Source organism: Grampus griseus, assembly GCF_964374135.1.
Source record: "Grampus griseus genome assembly, chromosome: 8".
NCBI classification, from domain to species: domain Eukaryota; kingdom Metazoa; phylum Chordata; class Mammalia; order Artiodactyla; family Delphinidae; genus Grampus; species Grampus griseus.
In genome coordinates, this window is record NC_139002.1 from 88,278,678 (window position 1) to 88,295,207 (window position 16,530).

At 47.1% G+C, this 16,530-nt stretch overlaps 1 protein-coding gene across 1 annotated transcript in view; it reads left to right on the forward strand.

Moving 5' to 3' along the window:
• PRR5L (proline rich 5 like) overlaps positions 1 to 16,530 on the forward strand; it is a 70,990-nt gene that overhangs the window by 11,391 nt on the left and 43,069 nt on the right. Inside the window, exons 2-3 of the mRNA XM_082660382.1 lie at positions 7,475 to 7,762; positions 9,449 to 9,529. Coding sequence (XP_082516508.1) covers positions 7,599 to 7,762; positions 9,449 to 9,529 — 245 coding nt within the window. The 5' untranslated portion in view covers positions 7,475 to 7,598. The remainder of the gene's footprint in view (positions 1 to 7,474; positions 7,763 to 9,448; positions 9,530 to 16,530) is intronic.

Sequence of the window (16,530 nt, forward strand, 5' to 3'; positions counted from 1 at the left end):
TCACAGTCATTTGACAGATGAGGAAACTGAGATTCAGAGAGGTTGAGCCATTTATCCAGGTCACCCAGTTAATAAATTGTAGAGACTGGATTTGAACCCACGTTTGTCAGATTTCAATACCAGGATGTTTTCATACAGTAAAGCTGTATGTAATTTGAGGTGCCGGTATCCTCAGCTGACACTTGCTTATAGTTTCTGTGTCTCCCAGCAATAGTACCTCTCAGAGGGCTGGTTCATTTGCTCTTTTATCAAATATCTGTGGAATTCCTGCACTATACCAAGCTCTGGGGATGCACTTGAGAACAAGATAGACATAGTCCCTGACCTTATGGACCTCATAAAAACAATAAGAAACAATTCTGTAGTGATTTATTGAGGTAGATTGTGATATGACAACAAAGGAGGGGAGGAGGGTGCTCTATGGGGTGATGTGACCTGATCATGGGGGAGGGGGAGGAGGGCCTTTCTCAGCAAAGGAAGTTTAGACAATAAAGGGTGTACAGGTTTGAGCCTGGAGAAGTGAGTGGGAAGTATTTCACACAGAGGGTACAGCATGTGCAAAGGTCCTGGGGCAGGAAAGAGTGGGTGGTATTAGGGGAAATGAAGGAAAGTCAATGAGCTGGCATGCAGAGTGAAGGGAGGTGAGAGTGTGAGATTGAGGTTTGGGGATTTATTCTAAGACCTGTGGGGAGCCTTTGAAGTCATTGAAGCAACATCAGCCATAAGCATCACAGGCACTGGGCTGTCGGGTTCTTGTCCTAAGCAGCACCTCCATTTCCTTCTCTGTAAGATGGGGATGGCGATGGCACACAGGGCTTTCCAAACATTTTGAATGTTACAGACAGTAGGAAATACTGGTACATTTAGACTCAGTACGAGTACACGTGTAATATACACGTTTCTCCCAAATGCAGTGCACGCTGATATTTTCTGTTCTAATCTATATCATTAAAGGATTTTGGTCAAGATCCCCTAAATTTATTTTAGAAACACCGAAATCATACATGTCAAGTACCTGCACCTTACTTCGCCCTCAGCGAACGTGCTATCATTCTCCGCTCTCATCATTATAAAGATCTCTCTGGCCAGTTAGAGAATGGATGGGTGAAGTTGAATGATAGTATCTAAATCCTGACGCAGCTTAAGGACGTTGCCTCTTCATTTCTGTGTTTGTGTCCCAGGGAAGGAGCTCCACACTGGGCTTCCTGCCTGCAGGGTCTCCTGGGGGCGGGGGTGGGGGGACGTGTCAGATGGGCTCTCTGTCTGGTTTCCCTGGGAACTGGTTTCTCCTCGTTTTCCATTTTCTGGGCGGCCACATCAGACTGAGTACCCAGTTTTCTTTGACTTCTTTGTTATTTCCACTCAGAATGGCTTTTTCCTGGAAGCCTCAGAGTCATTGTAAGCCACCCACTTCTTTATTTTAAGTTGTGCCATGGTCCTACTTCCCTTTTCAGAGTCGAGGGCTGGAGCCTTAGTAGAATTCATTTGCATTTTCCACTGAGTGTACCACCTTCTTCTGCCTACTGGCCCGGCCCGAAAGCTGCCACCCCTCTCCGTGCCCTGGCCCTGGAAGCTGGGAGGAGAAGGCAAGAAACCACATTCTTTTTCTCCAAGAAACACATTCTGGATCGTGAGTGCAGAGGTTTCCAAAGAGACCCCTGTGCAGTGAGCCTGGGAGAGCAAGACCAGTGGCAGCACCCAGTAACCCTCTAACTGCCTCACGCATCATGGACACAGGACCCCGGCTTTCCAGATTACTGAAGTGAACGCTTCCAGCACCCAAAACTTAACCCCTTAAACCATCTTAGAAGCACATTTTTCTAAATGTTAGTAACCTCATCGGTCCTTCACAAGGGAATATCTACTGAGACACTGTGGCTTCTGTAACTCAGAGACTTTAGGCAAAGAAGGTTTTGTGGCGGTGACAATGATGATGGTGGGGGTTGTAGCTGAAGTGTGTCCCCCCCCAAATTCATATGTTGAGACCTAGCGCCTAGTACCTTCGAATGTGACTGTATTTGGAGATAGGGCCTTTACAGAGGTGACTGAGTTAAAATGAGCTTGTTCGGGTGGGCCCTAAGCCAATCTGACTGGTGTCCTCATAAGAAGAGAAGATTTGGACACACAAAGAGACACCAGGGGATGCATGTACACAGAGGAAAGACCACGTGAGGACACAGGGAGAAGGTGGCCATCTGCAAGCCAAGGAGAGAGGCCTCAGGAGAAACCGACCTTGCTGACACCTTGATCTTGAACCTGTATCTCCTGAACTGCAAGAAAATAAATTTCTGTTGCTTTAACCATCCCATCTGTGGTATTTGGTTATAGCAGACTGAGCAGGCTAATACAGCAGTGATGGTGGCAGTAATAAAAATAAACAATAGGTAGCATATATCAAGCACTTGCTGCACCAAGACTATTTTCAGCCTTACTTGAATCATCTCATCCAGACCCCCACCAATCCTAAATCGCCTGCCTTGGCTGGAAGTGGTGACATGGGGCCTGGCTCTGGCCCCTTTGCTCTGAACCGCCACTGCACCTGTGGTAGCACCTGCATAGTTCCAGGAACCCTGCCAAGCACCTCGTAGATAATCTTTCTCATCGGCACCACAACTCTCCAAGTTCCCGTGTTTTAGAGGTAGAGACTGCAGTTTAGAGTGGTTCAGGGACACAGAGTGAGTATCTTCTCTTTCTGTTGGTTGCAATAGCAAATTCCCACAACCGTGGTGCCTTAGAACATCAGAAATGTATTCTCTCACAGTTCTGGAGTCAAAAGTCCAGAATCAATGTGTCACGGGTCACACTCCTTCCGGAGGCTCTAGGGGTGAATCTCTTTTTCTTTTTTTCACAGTATACCAACTTCGAGCTGCATTGGGAGAATCTATTTCTTTCCTCTCTCAGCTTCCTCTGGTGGCTGCCAGCATTCCTTGGCTTGTGGCTGAATCTCTCCAGTCTCTGACTCCATCTTCATACCTTCTCTGTGTGTATCTGTGTCTCCTCCTCTTCTGTCTCCCATCTCCTGCATCCCTTTTATCAGGTTACATGTCGTTGTATTTATGGGCCCACCTGGATAATCCAGGCTAAGCTCCTTCTCTCAAGATCCTTGACCTAATCCCATCTTTTGCCACCCGAGGTAATATTCACAGGTTCTAAGAACTAAAATGTGACATATCTTTGGGGGCCAGTTTTTCTGCCTCATACAGTCAGTGAGTGGCAGAATGAGCATTGATGCCAGGGTTTGTCTGATTCCAAAGCTTCTAGTGACCACTGCTCCTTCAGAACTACAGGCATTCGCATTAATTTTAATGGTATGTTAACTCTTCCATTTAGGGGGTACCATACTTGATTTAACCTTTCCCCTTTGGGTGGATATTTTGGTAGTTTCCAGTTTTTCGTTACTGCAAAGAATGAGCACATCTGCCAGTCTTTGGGGACACGTGACCATGTCTGTAGGGTGCATTCTTAGAAGTGGAACTGCTGGGCCAAAGGGCTGGTAATTCTTAGCTTGCTTCACTCTGTGACCAACACCCACCCCCGCTGCAGCCCAGAAAGAACGCTGCAGGAAAGGAGTTGAGAGTCATCATGCCTCAATAAATAACATCGTGAGTTACCAAAGACCCTGATGCACTGTGACCACCATGGGAGCTCAGAGGCCTGGCCTGCTCCCAAGTGGAGTATTTTCTAGATGTTTGTGAGGTCGCCATAAGCTAGAGGAAGTGTTGCTCTGTGTCTACTGCTGTCATTGCTTGGAGATTTAGAAGTAACAACAAGTTATTTTATTTATTTGACAAGCACTTATGAAGCATTTGCTCTTTGCCATGCGCTGTTCTATCTAAGTGCTTTACAAATATGTACTCACTTTATCCTCCTTCAACCCTGAGGTTGTCATGCTAGCAAGCTCATCTCTTGCAGGGGGAAATGGAGCCTCAGAGAGGTCAAGAAACTTGCCAAGGTCACACAGGTGGCTTGTGGCTGAATCTCTCCAGTCTCTGACTCCATCTTCATACCTTCTCTGTGTGTATCTGTGTCTCCTCCTCTTCTGTCTCCCATCTCCTGCATCCCTTTTATCAGGATACGTCATTGTATTTATGGGCCCACCTGGATAATCCAGGCTAAGCTCCTTCTCTCAAGATCCTTGACCTAATCACATCTTTTGCCACCCGAGGTAATACTCACAGGTTCTAAGAACTAAAAAGTGACTATATCTTTGGGGGCCAGTTTTTCTGCCTCATACAGTCAGTGGGTGGCAGAATGAGCACTGATGCCAGGGTTTCCCTGCTGAGTAAGTTTCCCTACTGTGACAGTGCTTGTCATCATGTCAGGCAGGCAGTGGTGCCTTATTAGCTGCTGTCCTTTTCTTCATTTTTATCTTGAGCACTGTGCTTAGGCTTGAGGTAACAGAGATGAGTAAGTCCCGATGCCCATCTTCAAGGAGTTTACAAATGGCTTAGGTGGGAGTCAGGGAACCTGAGTTCTAGCCAGTCCTGGCTCTCTCCTCCCTCAGACACATTGGACGTTTCCCTGCTCCTCTGGGCCTCACTTTTTCTTTTTTTTTTTTTTTGCAGTACGGGGTCCTCTCACCGTTGTGGCCTCTCCCGTTGCGGAGCACAGGCTCCGGACGCGCAGGCTCAGCGGCCATGGCTCACAGGCCTAGCCGCTCCGCGGCACGTGGGATCTTCCCGGACCGGGGCACGAACCCATGTCCCCTGCATCGGCAGGCGGACTCTCAACCACTGCGCCGCCAGAGAAGCCCTGGGCCTCACTTTCGTCACCTGTAAATGGGGGCCTGGACTGGCTTCACCCCAAAGCCCCATCCGTCTTGTCACTTTCTGATTTGTCCTATTTAGGTCAGGACAAACCGATGTCCGAGGAGCCAGCGCCGTAGCAGGTGGATGCAGGGTGTGTCAGCTTTTCCCTTTAGACTGCTCTTGTCAGCACGCCCAGCAGCTTCCTCTGCGTGCTCTGGGGAGTCCTCTTGGCTCCGTACAGAAGTGAGAATTGTTGAGACCCAGACAGCTTTGCATTGGCTGTATCTGAGGGTGGCAGGTTTTGCTGGCGACGAATGAGTCAGAGGTGCTGCTTGTTGTGTGTTACTGTGGGGCTAATGCAAGGCCGAGGAGGCTGTGGTCATCATCCCTTTGGCTGAAAATTACCCTTAGTTAAAAAGGTCACGTGTGTGCATGGGTCTGCCCATGCGTCTTGCAGGATGCACACACGGCTTGGAGCAGGCGGCCTGGTGGGAGGCGTTAGCTGAGAAGTCGGGCGGGGCCAGGGTGGGGACGGGAGCCCACCCTGGGACCCTCAGTGTCGCCCAGCCTCCTGGAGAAGTGGTGTTTCAACAGGAAGCCGGAAGCTGAACCCCTGATCGATCCGTTCTGCTCACCTTTCTGCTTCCCCGTACAAGTGCCCCTGAGTGGGAGGCAACTGCATCACCTGGAGTTTAGGATGCTCATAAAAGGAGTTAATAGCCCGTAATTACACAGATGAATTGCACTTAACAGGCCCATTTAAAGAAGGGCAGTGAAACAGAGCCTCTCTTAATAGTGTGACCTTTACTGGGCAAATCAAATCCCAAAGCCGGCTAGTTTCAGGCTTCTGAAGGGGCTTCTGTGGTTGTGTTACTTCTTTGCCTCACTCACTGATTTGCACAGATCTTTCCACCTTGCAGGGGTACTTGGGGAAGTATTGAGACCCTCTGAAACTGAGCGGGCTTGTTACAACTTCCCCAGCATTTACTGGTAAAGTTTAGTCACTATTTGCTCAGTCTGAGAATGGGTCGAAGGGCAGGAGATTGTAAAAGAAAATGGGACACAAGTCTGCTTTCCTTTAAAAAACTGTAAGAGGTGGGCGGAGTCATTCCTTTTTTGGCTCTTGGTTTTACAAGTTCACTGTCACTGTGCCACAGTGCTAGCACCGCCCACACCCTCTGGATGGACGGCCTCCGTGCCCATCTAGCAGCCTCACTCCCCTTCTGACCAGAGCAGCGTGTTTCATTAGAAGTAGGCACCTCAGTTCCTCCTTCTTCTGACGCTGCAGTTGGACCTGCAGAACCTACCCCTCCTGCCAACCTGAAAGTTGGCATTTATGGCTGGAATGTCTTTTTCTTTCAGCATTGTTTTCGGGATCATAGCAGAGTAAGCTGGTGAGAGAGGTGCCAGTGAGAATACTTCTGGGCTAAACCTTAAAGTCTTGGAAGGAAAAAGTAACTATGACCTTGGTGGTTTCCTTCTGTCCTTCACTCTGACCAGTTTCAAAACTCACTTTAAGTCGTCAGTTTGGACTTGAGGCTCGCTAAAGATGAAAAGACTGAAAGGACAGGTTCAAAGTGCCGAGGAAAGAAGGAGATGAGTCTGAACAGAAACAGCTGATGCTTGAGAGCCTTGGGTCTGCTGTTCTGCTGGGCATGTCACACCATCTCATTTCCTCTCTCATCAGTCCTGGGAAGTTGGCAGTGCTAACAGGTGTGGACTCTCAGACTTAATGAGCTCAAAAGTCACACAGCTTGGGAGTGGCCTTGTTAAGACTCAAACCCAGATTCACTCAAAGTCACTGCCATTAACCATGGAGCCTCAAAGGTTTCCAGGAGACAGTATCCTTGAACCCAACCCTTCAGGGTAAGTTAGATTTAGACAAGCAGAGAGGAAGAGGGAGGGGGTTCTGGGCGAGGGAAACGGTAGATACAATCAAAAGCCTGGGAGGGAGTCAGCCTGGCATGGAGCATTGCCTGCCAGTTGTAAGCTCCATGGGGCAGGGACCACATTCTCCAGGGCCACCATTGTATCCCCAGTACCTGAGTGCCTGGAGCATAGTAGGTGCTCAATAAATATTTATTGTGTGAACAAATACATGACCATCATCTTCCTCATGAGCCTCTGGAAGGCAGGGACTAGGTCTTAGAAATCTTTGGATGCCCCACAGCTCACATGGTTAATAAATAGTAACCAATAAATATGTTCTGATGGAATGAATGAATGAACAGCAGGTAAGAGAGAGTGAGGAGATGAGCCTGAGTGAAGAGGCACTGACACTTTGGGAAATACTGAGCAATACACATGGGCTGCCGTGGTCAGGGCATGTCATGGACAGTCTTCAGTGCCAGGACAAAGAACTCTTGTGTTCTCTGTTTTTTAAAAAGCCATCTCTTAACGTGCAGCATCGTGGGGTCTACAGAAACCCAGCCAGCACCCAAACTCTGATGAGCGTGCATGGGAACCAAGTCAAGTACAGCTTAGAAATCACTTTTCTGTAGCACTGGCTTCAACCCACTGTCGCTGGCTTCCCATTTTGGGAAGTGACCAAAACTAACAAGAGGCCTGTAAACACTTGTGAATGGGACCCTGCAGGGTATAGATAGTGCCGTGGGGTCCTGGAATTGTTTTTAGGATAGTTTGGCCAGGAAGCCCCAGCCAGCTTCCTCCAAGTTGGGGTCTGCTCAGCCTAGGCGTTTTCAACAAAAGCTGCCCTCTCTTTTCAGGTGTTGGCTCACGTTGTGGTTTTGAGAAAGCCTGAGGGCCAGAAAGCAGTCCTGGGAGAAGCCCTCTGGGTGGGCAGTCGGAACCTTCAGGTCCAGAGGAGAAGCCGTCCCCTCACCTGGACTTATGACCCGCGGCTTCGCCCCCAGCCTGCCTGTCGAGTTCCCCAAGATGGGCTCTTTCCGCAGGCCCAGACCACGCTTCATGAGCTCCCCGGCGCTCAGCGACCTGCCCCGCTTCCAGGCAGCCCGCCAGGCTCTGCAGCTGAGCTCCAACTCGGCCTGGAACAGGTACAGGAGGCACGGGCGGGCACAGGGGCGCTGCCAGCACCAGAGCAGGGCCAGGGGCTGGCTGAGCTTCAGCATCTCCTGATACCTCAGCTCCAGAAGGTCGTGAGTGTAGGGTTGATTGATGAAGAGAGTGCTTTCCCTACGGCAACTGTATCCATTCGCTTTCCTTTGTTAAAAAATATTTTTTTCTTTTTTTATTGAAGTATAGTTGATTTCCAATGTTGTGTTAGTTTCAGGTGCACTGCATAGGGATTCAGTTTTCTTTTTTCTGATTGTGTTCCATTATAGGTTATTCCAAGATATTGAATATCGTTCCCTGTGCTATACAGTAAATCCTTGTTGCTTATTTATTTTATGTGTAGGAGTTTGTGAATCCCATACTCCTAATTTGTCCCTCTCCCCCTCCCTCTCCCCAGGTTTCCTTGTTTTAGTAGAGGGAAAGCAGACCACTGGGGGCCTCTGGGCTCTCAGAGTCAGTTAACCAGCCCGGGACAGTTGGATCAGAACTTACAGTTACCGTTCATGCCCATTAGTCACATGCCAATTGTAAGAGGACCCGGGGGTGGGAACATATAAGTAACCTCAAGTCACCTGTTACCGCTTCGGAGAGCTAAGACAGTATCTGTGGAAAGCTAACTAAGCAGCGTAAAGCAGGGGTGATCCACACCTGGGAGCCACAGGTGGCTGGGAGAGGAGACACTTAGCCTTTGTAAGGCGTTCAGCTGAACTATTGTGCACCCAGCACTGAGTAGAGACTGAATCCGTTGTATGTCTCGCCCTTCTCTGAGCTGTTTTTCAAATCTGTGTGGTTCCTTTTTGGATAAATCAATGCATCACTATTTTAAAGCATTATGGAATTCTTTGTCGTTTGGATTATTATGGATTTTTTCAATGAATGCCCAACCCTTATGATGGGGAGGGAGGAGGTGTCCGAAATGTTTTGATGTTAAATGGAGGCTTGTCCATTGAAAAAGGCCTAGAACCTTTGGTAAAGACAAGCTTGTGATCAGCTCCTTGCTGAAATGTTGGGCTGGGGTCCAGAGAACGTGGAGTCAAGACTTACCTGGGCCCCTCAACGGATTAACCCTTCTGCCTAGACCGTGGCAGGAGTGGGAGTGGCCGGGGAAGTGAGGCCAGCCCCTCTGGAGTTCTTCCCAGAGGGTACTATTAAAAGGCAAGGACAATTAAAATCCATATTTGAAATTTTTTTTAAATTAAACATTTTAAAAAGGCAAGGAATTATCCTTTCCTATTGGCCCTGGGTCTCCAGGCTGCCCTGTGAAGACAGGTCTCCTGAGTGAAAGGACCCCAGACCTGAGTCGTCTCCTACGTGCAGTTACTGCCACTGGGGATTCTTTCAGGCCCAGCGGCGGTGGCCACGCAGTTTCCTGAGAGTAGATCCCACTGCCTGCCCTTCCTTAAGGCCGCCCCCCAGCAGGGCTGCCAGCCTGCGAGAAAGTGCGGGGGCGGGGGTGAGGGCCTACTTTTGGGTCCTCCTGGCCTCAGTCTCCCTTCCTCTCCAAGGACCCTCAGATGGAAGTGACGGATTCCAGGGACAGAAAACATGGCCGTGTTTGTGCCACAGGCTTCCCGGCCCTTCCACCCACCTTCAGCTCTGAGCTGCTTGAGGAAACGGCCCCGGGGAGACAGATCCACTCACCAGGGGTCGCTTCTATTTCCCTGCAGCGTCCAGACTGCCGTGATCAATGTCTTTAAAGGGGGCGGCTTGCAAAGCAATGAGCTCTACACACTGAACGAAAACATCAGGTATGTGGCTGGCCAGGCCGGGACCCTCCCACCGTGGGCCTGAGCTGGGGTGGAAGGAGCTACCCCACCCCCAGAGCTTTACCTTAAGTTCTGTTTTCTGCTTGGTTCCTATTGCTGCTTCTGTTGGCTTTAATGAGACTCTTGTAACTGTTAAGTTCTGAGGCCCTTATCTGTCTAGACTTCTGCTCCAGAGAGGGCTCGTCCATTTGTCCATGTATGTAATGTATGTTTGGGTCACTGGGGTGCAGGGGTAGAGGGCTGACATCTGGTAGCTGCCGTTTATTCTGTAAACATTTCTTGTGCCCTGCTTGATTCTTAGGTGCCATATTAGGCCAGGGTGGCCTAGCAGTTGGTAGCAGACGGCTTGGGATTTTATTACTGTCCTTCCTTTTACTAAGTAGCTCGCCAACTTCTTTGTGCCTTGGTTTCCTCTTCTGTGAAACAGAGATAGGAAATGCACCTACTTCCAGTGCACAAGATTCTTGTGAGTTATTGAGTTACTACATAAATAGTCTGTAAGAACAGGGTTGGAACACACCAAGTATTTGGTACTTGGGGCTCTTATCATCATCGTTACTGTCATTGCTGTTAGGTTTTGGTGATGAAACCCTCAATAAGACATGGTCCTTGAGGAGTTTAATGTCTTTGAGAATCTTCCCAGTAGTGTCCACTACTTGTTCTTTCATTCATCAAATATATGAGTGCCTCCCTATTAGCCAGGCACTGGAAAAACAACAATGAGGAAAGACAGATGTGGCCCCTGCTCTCCTGGAATTGATGTTCAGTTGAGGAGATAATCATTAGTCAACTGATCACACATGTAAAATGTAATATTATGCACCTGTGACAGCTACTACAACACAGCTGATGTGATGAAAGTGTATGTTAGTAGGACTTGATCTTGCCAAGGAGGCCAGGAATGGTGATGTGATACTTGTGCTGTCATCTGAAGGATCGGTGGGAATTAACTAGATGAAGAGGGCTCCAGGTGGGGGCAACTGCACGTGCAAAGGTCCAGTGGTAGCAACGAGCAAGGAACTGAAAGAAGGCCCACGTGCGCAGAGTACTGGAGGTTGGGTGGTGGTGCGGTTGGGTTTGTGTTTTGGTGAAATGCGGGCAGAGAGGCAAGCAGGGCCCAGAGCCCCGAGGTCTCCTGGGACAGGAGGTTGAACATCAGGTCTTTTAATGCCCTGGTGTTCATTCCTCTTGGGTGTGTTAAGTGCAGAACATCAAGGGTGAAGACCTAACCCTGGAATGGGCAGAACATTAAAAAAGGCCATTATTCAGGTCTTGTTTACATTTAGTTAGTTAAGACCTGTGTTAAGGGTCAGTGAGGTGTTTTAAGAGCTCTGCTTTCATTAAAACGTTTAGAGCTTGGAAGCAAACAGAGTTGTGTTAAATTTCTAGCCAGGCACTTGAATTTCACCTAATAATTCCACAAATATGGAAAGAGACAATAGAGATCATCTCACCCAAGCCCTCCTTTTACAGAGGAGGAAACTGAGGCCCTGAGATGTTGAGTGACAAGGGCAAAGTTGGGTCGGCCAACCCCCCAGCTTGCAAGAGCTGAATTTTACTCCAAGAACTAAGATCTCGGTCTTTTCCGTGAACGTTCCTTAGCTCACAATAGATGTATAAATAAATGAAACGGTGACTCAGGAACGTGCTAATTGTTCCTCACATCAGGGGACTGATCCTGAAATTGTACTTAAAACCTTTGTGGGCAGCTAGGAAAAATACGGGCCACGCTAGATTTCAACAGCCCTGTTAACCCCGGGCTGCTCACTCAGAAGCCCACAGGTAGCCAGCAGGTCTAAGTGGGTGAAGCCGGCCTGGAGAGTGGAGGTGAGAGCTCACCCTCTGTCTAAGGGGATCCCCCCTGCCCAGAACAATGCAGGTCCAGTGACATACCATCTTATTTCTCAAGAAGAACCAGAAATTGAGATTTTTATGTGAAATTTTGTCTTTTAAAAGTTGATAAGTAATCCAAATGTCCCCAAACATTGGTACAGGCCAAACAAAACACATCTGTGGGCTGAAGTTGACCAACGGGCTGCCCATTTATGAGATCGGCCATAGCATACATGGGGCGGCATCTCTGATGGGGTGTCGTGTCCCAGACTCTAGCGCTAAGGACACCCAAGTGGGGGAGAAGGGAACTGACGTGGATGGAGGTGCCAGGAAAAGTGCCAGGCACCTTTCACATACATCATATGCAGCCCTCCTCACAGCCCTGAGAGACAATCATTGTTCTCAGTGCATAGCTTATCGGCAAAATGATGGGCAAGAGAAACAAAATAGCTCGTCCAAGGTCACGCAGCTATGAACGATAGAGTCAGGATGTGAACCCCTGTCTGACGTAGGCACCTATGTTAGTTTGCTCAGGCTGCCGAATGGCTTTTGTAACTATAGACTGGGAGGCTTAAACGATAGATGTTTATTTCTCACTGTTCTGGAAACTGGGAAGTCCAAGGTCGAGGTGCTGGCAGATTGGGTTCCTGGTGAGAACTCTCTTCCTGGCTGCCATCTTGCTGTGTCCTCGCACGGCCTCTTTGTGTACGCGATGGGGAGAGAGCAAGCTCTCTGGTGTCCCTTCTTATAAGGATGCTAATCCCAACATGAGTGTTGAGGGTCCTACCGTCATGACCTCATCAGAACCTAATTACTTCCCAAAGGCCCCACCTCCAAATAGTGTCACATTGTGGGTGTAGGGCTTCAACATATGAATTTGGGGGGTGAGGGGACACAATTCGGTCCCCAGTGGAATCTGTGCTCTTTGCACTGTATCATAGTGTCAGAGAGAGAGGTTCTAGGCTGGAAGAAGTGTTAAGCCAATGATCTTGATCTTTCTTTCTGCCTTTGTTCCTTTCCCAAGGCCTCTGGGACTCCATCTGTACCATGTGCTGTGATTCTTAACATCCCTCCAAGGATCACGTCACTCCTCCAACACTCCTTTCCAGTATTGGGTTTAGTGGGGGCTGTTGGATGTTCCTCTCTATGTTTGGAGCAATTTTCAGGCTAGTGAGAAACACATATGGTTGGGGTTTGAAAGTAATTGCCTGGATGTGAACAACTCAAAGCTGTCAAAAGCCAGAGCTTCGATGACCATGTCCTGGACCGTCTGCCCTCTGTCCTTCTTTAGGATGGTGGTTAGAACAGAGATGGGCTTTCCCAGCACAGACACTCAGAGTATCACTGAGAACATGAAACACACCCCAGGCATATGTATGACCTGGTCGTCCCAAGTAAAATAAAGTGAACCCACGTCTGCAAGAGCCAACATGGGAATAAACACAGCTGCCTTTATTTCAGTAATTAAAACACCAAAACAGACATACTACTCTCTGGTTACATTTAAATAGACAGGTTTTGGGTTTTCTTCACTCTCTTTTTTCTGTGAAAAGACCTGTTCGCAGAACACAATGGCAAACTGGCCAGCGTTGAGGCCCGACCAGGTGGGGTGAGGGGCAGAGGCGGTAGGGATGAGGGAAGAAGATGCCAAAGGAGAGAAGGCTATTCATCTCAAGCCCATTTTTCAATCAATTATGACGGTTCTATGTGCAAGAAGATCCCTGCCAGATTCGAGAGAATAGTTTAACTTGTTAAGAGAGTGGCTTTTGGATTCGGAGAGACGAGGGATCAAAATTAGGCCAGCTGTGTGACATGGGCAAGTTACTTCATTTATCAATCTCTGTTTTTTCTTTTATGAAACGGGGAAAATAATGACATGAACATCATAGTGGTTGGGAGGTCTGAGATAATGCTAAAAATGTCATTATTATAAGATCTGGTGCCGAATACATGTTAGCCATTATTATTCCTGTTATGAAACTTGAGCAATAATAAAGTGATAAATGCTGGCTGAGTACCATGCATGAGAGCACAGGGCAGTGTGATGAATTGCCCCATAAACAGTACTGTATACAAAGTTCTCTAGCTGTTTGGATGAGGTGAGCTGACTTTGAACTAGAGAGGTCCAGGACAGGCCCTTCCAAGAATGTGCTGGCCTGGAAGTGTGGGTGAGGCTAAGTTCTTACAAGGAGAGCCAGCTGTTTCTCCTTTCTGCAGAGGAAAGAACAAGAGGAAATGACTCTCTCAGTTCTTCATTCTGCTCCAGCCAAACAGTAATAAACTTTGATGGATTATCCAAGTCCAATGTCAAAGCCTAAATCAGCTTTCCCGGGTCACCCCAGCCAGCCCTGGCCATCTTTCTAACTGTGGAGTTAGTGTGTTCCCTGGGAAATATGAATTTGTGTAAATATTAGCCAATGCGAAGGATGACCAGGAAGGTAAGTTTTATATAACTGGGTTCTGAAATGCAGTCGTTACAAACAATTGATCTTTTCTTCTAAGACGTGTCTCCATGTCTTAAAAATGAACTTCAGTTTAAACTTAAGTAGATAGACTTTGGGGTATCTCTGAGGAAGAACTCTGGACTAAGGATGTTCAACTTCTAAAACACATTACTAGATCAAGAGAAGGATGCGGAGACCTTTTTTTTTTTGAAAAAAAGACTGGAAAGTGTCCAGCCATAGTTTACATTTTTATTGAAATGAAAATTATTGGAGGTACAGAGATAATGCCTTTCCATGCACTTGTGTCCACATTGATTAGCAACTTAAAGGATACAATATGCTTGTGTATATTATGTGTTTTAGAAAACAAGAAAATTCCTGATATAGTGTTCCTCAAGCTAACAATGGAAATGTGGTTCTCACGCTACCCATTATTATTGCCAAGAACAGATATGCTTCTGAACACGACCCTGGAAGTGGTGGTCTAATCTCACTGGTGTATTTATATAGCTGTTGAAAGAACATAACAGAATATGCTATTGATACATTGTCCACACCCTATGGATGGAGCTAAGAGTCCTTCACTATCGCCTTTGCTGTTAATTGCACATATTTCTGGATCACCAAATTTACTCAAAGATTTTTTACAAAAATAATAAATTAAACAGGTTAAAAAAATAAGGACATTTGTGATAACATGCATGGTAATTACGGTAAAATTAGCAGTCTGAAATTTCATGCTTTTTCTTAAATATTAATTTAAAAACAACTTTTGCTCACAGTGAGCCAGTTTACCTCCTGATGCAGAAGCCAGGATATAGGATTTTTGTCATCTAACTCCACATGATCTTAACCCCATTTCTCATTAGCACTTATTTCCTCATTAGTTTTTTTTTTATTTAATTTTATTTATTCTTTTATACAGCAGGTTCTCATTAGTCATCCATTTTATCCACATCAGTGTATACATGTCAATCCCAATCGTCCAATTCATCACACCACCCCCACCCCAACCCCCGCCGCTTTCCCTGCTTGATGTCCATACGTTTGTTCTCTACATCTGTGTCTCAATTTCTGCCCTGCAAACCGGTTCATCTGTACCATTTTTCTAGGTTCCACATATATGCATTAATACACGATATTTGTTTTTCTCTTTCTGACTTACTTCACTCCGTATGACAGTCTCTAGATCCATCCACGTCTCAACAAATGACCCAATTTCGTTCCTTTTTATGGCTGAGTAATATTCCATTGTATACATGTACCACATCTTCTTTATCCATTCGTCTGTCGATGGGCATTTAGGTTGCTTCCATGGCCTGGCTATTGTAAATAGTGCTGCAATGAATATTGGGGGTGCATGTGTCTTTTTGAGTTATGGTTTTCTCAGGGTATATGCCCAGTAGTGGGATTGCTGGATCATATGGTAATTCTATTTTTAGTTTTTTAAGGAACCTCCATACTGTTCTCCACAGTGGCTGTATCAATTTACATTCCCACCAGCAGTGCAAGAGGGTTCCCTTTTCTCCACACCCTCTCCAGCATTTATTGCTTGTACATTTTCTATGATGCCCATTCTAACCGGTGTGAGGTGATACCTCATTGTAGTTTTGATTTGCATTTCTCTAATAATTAGTGATGTTGAGCAGCTTTTCGTGTGCTTCTTGGCCATCTGTATGTCTTCTTTGGAGAAATGTCTATTCAGGTGCAGAGACCTTTTAAGAACAAATTCATCAGGAATGTCACACCTCAATCAAGTGGCCAATTTTCCCCAAATTAAAGTCAGGGCTCATGGTCTGTCAATATGAAGACCATAAACCAGAATCTTTTCTGTTGAAAATCACCCCTCAGCATAGACATATTCTAGTGAAATCCCTCGTCATCACAATCTACAGTTCTGCCCGCCCTGAGTGTCCGTCTGCCCTGGTGTGGGCTGGACCTGAGTGTCTTCTTGGTTTAAATTCTCTATGGGCATCGATGTGGTTTTGAACGCCCCTCTCCAGCCTCAATTCTGCCCGCCCTGAGTGTCCGTCTGCACTGGTGTGGGCTGGACCTGAGTGTCTTCTTGGTTTAAATTCTCTCTGGGGCATCGATGTGGTTTTGAACGCCCCTCTCCAGCCTCAATTCTAATGTGGCTGCATTTTGGCAATGGGCACACGTCTCTGTTAGAGGTCTGGGTTTCACGAGCTTTCCCAGGAACAAGAGTGGCCAAACTCTGACACAGAAGCATGCCCTTGCTAAACATGCCTTTCGGCAACTATTCCACTGATGATAGAAAGTTAGGAAAGCGTGAGAAAGCCATGATTTATTTGTACTGGTTCTTATAAGAACCTACGCAAGTAGTTTCTGAAAAGTGCTTTCACTTTTTGGTTGGCTGGTGGGAGTGGGGGGGGGTACGTGTAGAGGGAGGGGTCATTGATGCTTTTCTTCATTTAATCAGTGAATATTTGTGGACTCTGCCAGGTACTGGTGCCAGGTTCTGGGGCAGCCATTGAGGTGGGTTGTTCTTGCCCTTGGGGAACTTACGGCAGAGTGAGAGTGGGGAACTGAATAGGCAGTTATCATATGATGTTCTAAGTGGGGTGGTAGTAGAACCCAGAGTGTTGGGGAATGTGAGGGGCTGGGCACGTGATTAAATATGCGAGAAAGCCATGCCTCCTTTGAAATCTGCAGGATGAACAGGTGGGAATCAGGTAGAAAGGGCAA